Raw genomic sequence first — 7,371 nt, 5'->3', positions numbered from 1 at the left:
AAAAATCTTTTATGAGTACATAGCATGCCCAAGGTAACTGATTTTGATTTGATTTGATATCCTTTATTCATGTGTCATTAAATATCAGTTAAATACAAACTGGTTTACAATCCGTGACACTATAAGCTAATTCTCTATATATAAGCATGTATCTAATTATCAACTAAAATTAATAGTAAATATATTCTTCCTTGCGTCTAGAAATTATCCATTCTCGACTCAACTGAACAAATTTAGGATAAGTTATGTTATCTTCCCAGTCACGCGGCAGCGAGTTCCATAGCTTAATAGCTCTATAATTTATGCTTTTCTGTTAGAAAGTCGTTTTAGTACTGGGAACAGCTAACAGAGGAAATGTACGTCTAATTGAGGATACAGATTTAAGATGTGCCAGGTTCTTAAACGCATACTTAAGTAGAAAAAGGTCTCTTCTCTCCGTTATTGTTAACATATTACACTTTGATCGTAAATCTACTATACTTAACTTATGTCTGAGGTCTTTGTAGTGTCGAGATTTGCGGATACGAGCTTTTTTCGCAATAATGGGCAAATAAAAATTTATTAGGTAATTGTCAACTTTTCGTTGTATAGTGTCAAGTTGTGGAATAGTTAATGTCGCCCATATGTCAATACAATAATCTGCAATAGAATGTATGTGACTATTCATCATAACCGTCATTACATTTTCACTTAAATATCGCTTCAACCCATATAAGTAACCTAGATTACCGGAAATACGCTTACTTACTGACTCAAAGTGTTGTTTAAAACTCAGTGTCGAGTCAAGTTCCACCCCAAGATATTTAAAACAAGAAACTTGCTCGATAATATGACCACTATCTAGCACCAATGGCGAGTTTACATACTTGTCCGGGATGGGGTCTCTACTTTTATGAAAAATTTGGTATTTAGTTTTTTCGTAATTTAATGTCATGTTATTGTCAGTGTACCATTGTTGAATACGAATTACTTGGTCTTTCAGTGTTTGTAATAATAAGTCCAAATCTGTTCCTGCAATATACACAACGAGATCATCGGCATATAATAAGAACGGCAATGTAATTATTTCAGCGATATCGTCCTGATAAGCTCCGTAAACAACAGGTCCGATCGTACCACCTTGAATTATACCTATAGAATTAATATAGTATTTATCACTATTTTTAAATCTAAATAATGTATCGCTAACATAATTATGTATTGTTTTAATATATATGGGGTGTAACTTGTACTTAAACATTAGCTTTTTAATTAATAGAGATCTGTCAATACTATTGAATGCAGATTTCGCATCGAAATAAATAGCTACACATTTAGTATTCGGATTATCTAACGATTTATAAATGAAATTTGAGAATTCAGTTACGGCTGTATGACATGACCGATTTTTCCTAAAACGGTGTTGTTGATTACAAAGTTTCGATTCTAATCTAATTTGTATTCTATGGAAAAGTATTCTCTCGAATAGTTTACAATATGTGATTAAACAGCTTATTGGTCTATAGCTGTATGGGCTCAAACGCGGACCTTTCCCTTTATATATAGGAGTTACATATGTTGTTTTAAAATCGTGGGGCAGTTTACAATTAGTGAATATTATATTAAATAGAATAGCTATTTGAAAGGAAACTACATTGCAGCAGCGTTTGAGAATTGATAAAGGTACAAAAAAGTCTGATTTACTATCTTTCTTTGTGTCTGAAATAGCCTTATTCACTTCCTCAACAGTGACTAATTCAAATTTGTCAGGTGATTCAGAGTTATTGTAAATATTCTCATAACGTGTAATCTCTTCTAATACAGTATGTTCAGGAATTAAATTATCTGAGGTTACAACAAAATGTGACGCAAGTGCATCATTGATAGTATTAGGGGTATCATAAATTACAGTATTATCAGGATCTACTAATTTATTAATTGGTGTGTAATTAGATTTACGGTAACCAGTGAGTACATTAACATTTTGCCAAAGGTTTACAGTATTTTTGCATGAATTTACAAATTCTTTGTTAAAGTAGGATTTTTTTGCATTGGTTAAACTAGTATTATAGTGGTTTCGAGCTTTTGTGTATAGTTTTTTATCGGAAGAAGATTTAGAAGTATCTGATATAGTTCGTAACCTATCTCTGCATTTGCGTAAGTCTGCAAGTTTGCTGGTGTACCAAGGGTTAAGTTTAGGCTTCACTAGTCTCTTCTTGATGGGAGCATATTTATCCAACAGTTGCATAACATGACTGTTGTATCTACAAAATTCTAAATGTGGGCTAGAATTTACATCAAAGTTGTAGGTGGCAAGATCTTTTTCGAGGTCCTCAAAATTACAAAGTTTGTAGCATCTAGCAAGTTAATAAAGTGGGTAAATATTTCATGTACTTAACTTTTCTTATTACATAGGTTAGGTCATGGTCTGAACTAGAATAAGGAAAGTGACCTGACGTTATTACATTGCTTTTTATATTTGAGTATATGTGGTCTAGCTGGGAGGAGCCCCGAAAAGTTGGACCAGTTATGTGCTGCCATAATTTGAATTCTCTGCAGGCAGTAAACAGTGAAAATGAATTAGAGTCAGTTTTTAAAAGATCTAAGTTGAAATCACCTAAAATGTAATATTCGTAGTCAAAAGATAAAAGAAAAGTGTTGAGTTCTCGGAAAAAACTGATTAATCTGGCTCCGGGTACAGCTGGATGGCTATAAAGTACAGTTACTAAAATTGGTTTACAGTTTTTTAGAATAATTTTGAATATTTGACATTCAGATTTTGCATCAAGCGGAACAAGACATTCTATTTGTTCAAAATTAATTTCAGTTTTGATATAACTTATTATTCCCCCACCTGAATTATAATTACGGTCTGTTCTCAATATATTATAACCATTAACAATATACATACCATCCTTGTCTCTGTCTGAATTAAGTTTTGACTCCGTGAAGGATATTATGTCAGGTTTACAGTCAGAGAGCAAGTTTAGAATGTCATCAAACTTATTACGCAGACTATTAATATTTTGATGGCATATTTTTAGTCCTTTCGTCGACTTGAGTGTGCTGTATAGTTGTGTAGAGTTGTCGTTGAGTTGACTTGGTCGACGAGGCGGTGAGTGGTCGAATGTCGAGGAGGAATTGGGGTCGGATGTCGAAAATGGTAAAATGTGAAGTGTAGAATTAAGTTGTGCGGTCGTTGTTAGACATTGTTGAGAAGATGTGCTACAGAGATGACAAGTCCATCCTTCACGTTTTAATTGTGAATAGATTCCACCATGGGGGATAACGGCACATTTTTTCCAGTGAAAGTGGTTGTAGCAAAGTTGACATTGTAGGTAGTAAAATCTTCCAGTGATGGGGATGTTACATATTTGGCATATCATCCTCATGGAAGTTTAAGAGGAACCCGTTAGAATTTTAGTTCCACAAAATAATATACGGTACTATATAACTATATACAACTTGCCTGGCCTGTTGGCCAGCTGAGGTCGCAGCCATACATAAATAGAGGGGTCTAACTCGTTTCCATATTTATGTGGCGCAGGGCGACCTCAGAGGCTTTTTTGATGTGGTGTGCGGGTAGTGGGGACGTCATTACCGAGTAATTGGGGGAGTTATACGGGTAATTCCATTAGTTGTGGAAAAAGTTGGCCCGATCGGGGGTGAACAAGTAACGTGGGATAGAGGAGCCTGGGTAGAACCCCATAAGAGGCAGTTTCCAATTCCAAAGTTTTCAAACTCGAAAAACTAAATTTTTAGTCGTTTTTGATGCTAAAGAGTAGCAACAAATTGAAGGGGAGGTGACGAGGTGCAAGAAGGTTTATTTTTTTATATCATTCCTAGTCTTAGTAATTAAATAATTTGATTGGCAAAAATAATTAATATGAATGATATTTAAGCACGAGTCTCCCCTATAATGGGGAGAATGAATTTTTTTTACTGGTAGTAGCTCTTTACCCCGAAACCGCTGGAGATAATGAAAATCTGATAAGTGCATTGGATTCCTCGTGCGATTTTGCATAAGTGCCGATAATCGATTTTTTTATTATTGCAAAGCGTATCAACAGGGAAAATATTAAAGGAACGCGGGCGGCGATAATTTTTCATCAAAAAAATCGGAAGAGAAATAGCGAATTTGAAAAGTGTGACATGAATTGAACGTGCACTTTAATTTAGTCAAACGAGCTAGAAAAACGTTCATGGGGACCAAATCGTTCATGGGGACCAAATTTTTGATTGTGAAAGGTCTGATGAAGCATTAAAAAATTGAGAAACCGGTCACAACTGGTGATTAAAAACATCCAACATCGGTTGAAAGTGTTTTCTTTTCATAAAAAAGTACAGTCGAAGAAGAATTTTTTCAAAACCTCCAACGACCACACCCATCGTGGAGCCGCTGAAGGTTAGAATCCGAAGATATTCACGAAGTTTCAACGGAAAATATCCTAACAGCTGACATTGTTGATGCAAATTGTCTAACGAGTGCTAGAAATGAACCTTAGACTTAGGGCTTTGCAACGAAGTACTTGGCAACTCCTGACGATCCCCCACAGGAAAGCCAGATTAAAGAAATGAAGAGCTCTCCTCAAGCGGTACGCACCAAAAAAGTAGAGATGATTTTTTTAACAGATGACGAGATTTTGACATCGGAAAAATCTTTTAACAAACGAGCTGACCTAATCTACGCAAAATCGGTCAAAGATATCTCCCAATATAGACAACAGGTCAAAAAGGCATATTATCCTGGTTTTATGATGGTTTTGGTAGGTGGGAGCTAATTGGGCTAATTCCTCTACATTTCGGAGAAAATGGGGGGAAGGTGATGGAATCAAATTTCTTAAAATATGTTTTTGAGTCCGTGGTACATCCCCTAAATGAGATCGTATTCAATGGAGTCGACTGGACCTTCCAGCAGGACTCGGCACCAGCTTTTATTTCAAAAAATGGTGCAAGCGCGACCAAAAAACTAAATTCCGAACTTTATCTCCAATTCGGAATATCCATCGTACTTTATGTATTTGAATGCCAGAATTACGAAAGCTGGTCAAAGTTCGGGGCAAAGGTATGTTCTAAGCCTCATATAAGTGTGGAGTTACGAAGGGCCACCCTGTACAAATATGTCGAAGATACAAATATATACACACAGTTGTTTGGAATAAATTGTTCAAAACTTAAATTTATTTGATTACATGTAACGTTTAAATGCTATGAAAATTGTACCAAATTCTAATAAATTGATACATAAATTTCGACATTAAAGTCCAAACGCAGCAGCGATGTCAATCCTTCCGTGACCTGCAAAAAAATGAGAAACTTATTAAAATGTAGTTTAAATATTTATATATAAAAGTTTTGTAAGTCTTTAATAAATGATTTTATGTTTCAAAATTTCCGTAAAAACTTTTACAAATTATAGAATTTCTCAACTTGCAAAAATTTTTAAGAGTCCTCATCAGCATTTACATACATACTTACCGTAAGCTTGATTTGGAAAGTCTCCAGGACCCGGAAGACCACAATTTTTATCCGCATTGGTAACCGGTGGGTGTACCGCGGAGGTTGTCAGGGCAGCGTAAACGTCGTCATAGGTGAAAGTCGGATTAGCCGATAGAAGTAGAGCGATTGCCCCGCTGACGTGTGGGCATGCCTAAAAATTAAAGCGGTTTTTACAAAATATTGCTACGATTATGTCATATTTTTCTCAGAGGTCGACCAATTTTCGGCAGCGGGGATCCGCCGATAAGCAAATTTATCGGCGGCTAAATACATTTGATTTATTTATTTATTTACCATTGACGTTCCAGTCATCGTGACGTAATCGTTCGCCGTCATCCCGCATGACAAGACGTTAACCGCCGGCGCGGAAACGTCCGGTTTGAGCAGTCCGGTCGTAGTTGGTCCTCTATTTGAAGATGTGTACATTCCATCCACATCGTTCGTCCCACCGACGCCGATCACATTTGGAAAACTTGCCGGTGCCATGACAGATCCGCAACTGGGGCCATAATTCCCCATCGCGAAGACTGGGATGAGTCCAGCCTCCCGCCAGGCGTCGACCGCTGGGCGAAAGAACGGGTTACCTTGACCTCCCGCCCACGAGTTGCAGACGATATGCGGTCGTGGGGTCGAGGTCACCATGAATTGACCGCAGTCGAGGAGATACTCCTCGACGCCACTGCCTGCCCCAAAGCCTCGACATGCCGTCCACTGGGCGGCGGGGGCGACGCCGACGCCATTCGCACGTCCGAGCACCTAAATATAAAAATATAGATATGTCAATATTAGTGACCTGCATGAATCAGGAGTTGGAAATCCGGTGATTCCGAATCGGATTTTCGGATTCGAATCCGAAAACCCCGAATTCAGATTCGGAGTTGACGAAGCCATGGCTTCGGATTCAGAATCAGACTAGCGGAGCTCTAAGAGATATATCCGAATCTCAATTTCCCCCGCTTAATATATTTGCAGCTAACCGTTCCCGCCACGTGCGACCCATGACCCCTGTAGTCCGTTGGTCCTGGGGTATTGTCATAAGGATCCAACCACGCACCCGCGTATCCTGCCGCAAGCGCGACGTGACCCAAGTTGACCCCTGTATCAATAATCCCCACGACTATGCCTTCTCCTTGAGTGATATTGTGCACGGCGGGCGCCCGGATTTTGGCCACACCCCATTGTGGATTCTGCAGCTGAACGTTGACCTCGATCGGCTCGGTGTCCCCGACAAGCTGGGCAGTTCCTTGTTCTCGGAGGGTAAATTCGCCAGGGGTGGAGGCAAGTTGAGACAAAGTGGAAAGTGTGACTCCCCTAATCACGATGACGTTCGAGATCCAGTATTGTTTAGTTTCTAGGCCGAGGGAAGCAGCGACGGCGACATGGGGCGCTTGCGCGGCGGAAGTCAGCCCGCGAAGGGATGCCACGAGAGAGGCGACTTTAGCATCGCCCGAGAGCGAGCGGTGGGACGGGTTGGATTTTACTTGGTCGATGACTTGGGGCAATTCGAGAATTGCGGTGGATGTTAGTCCCAATGTGACAGCATTCTGTAGGGATGGGTCGATTTTTCCGGCCAATGCGACTGCGACCAATGTCAGCAGGGGGGCAAGGAGGACTTGAATCTTCATAATTGAATAGGTCAGTAGTGGAAGATGAACTGATATTTAGGGTGGGGATGAGATCTCTTTTTATATGGGTTTGATCACGTAGTTGATATGAATTTAATCATATAATGTAAATATAATGGGGAATTTATGCGACAGATTTAGCCTGGAAATCCTAATCAATGAGGATTTAGGTGAACCGATAAGATAGATTATGCCTGCTGACCCGGAGTTCCCGTAAATTAAGGAAATTTTATTTTTTCGCGGTTATGATTATGTGAATTTCTGCATT

General features: G+C 38.9%; 1 protein-coding gene across 1 annotated transcript; it reads right to left on the bottom strand.

The window, feature by feature from the left end:
- Positions 1-5,151: 5,151 nt before the first annotated feature.
- On the bottom strand, positions 5,152-7,125 carry LOC110850192 (bacillopeptidase F). The gene is made up of 4 exons (XM_022097660.2): positions 6,456-7,125; positions 5,773-6,234; positions 5,458-5,629; positions 5,152-5,277 (listed from the first exon to the last, which is right to left on the bottom strand). Exons 1-4 carry the CDS (start codon positions 7,101-7,103, stop codon positions 5,237-5,239), a joined length of 1,323 nt encoding a protein of 440 aa, XP_021953352.1. The 5' UTR covers positions 7,104-7,125; the 3' UTR covers positions 5,152-5,236.
- Positions 7,126-7,371: the final 246 nt, after the last annotated feature.

Source organism: Folsomia candida, unplaced genomic scaffold (genome assembly GCF_002217175.1).
Source record: "Folsomia candida strain VU population unplaced genomic scaffold, ASM221717v1 Fcan01_Sc005, whole genome shotgun sequence".
NCBI classification, from domain to species: Eukaryota; Metazoa; Arthropoda; class Collembola; order Entomobryomorpha; family Isotomidae; genus Folsomia; species Folsomia candida.
The sequence above is the reverse complement of the archived record's forward strand: the minus strand, read 5'-3'. Positions and strand labels throughout refer to the sequence as shown.

Coding starts and splice junctions, on each gene's coding strand:
- LOC110850192 (XM_022097660.2), bottom strand. CDS start 7,103: ATGAAGATTCAAGTCCTCCTTGCCCCCCTGCTGACATTGGTCGCAGTC. Junction 6,235..6,455: donor GGTCGCACGTGGCGGGAACG/GTTAGCTGCAAA, acceptor TTTTATATTTAG/GTGCTCGGACGTGCGAATGG. Junction 5,278..5,457: donor CTTTCCAAATCAAGCTTACG/GTAAGTATGTAT, acceptor ATTTTTTTGCAG/GTCACGGAAGGATTGACATC.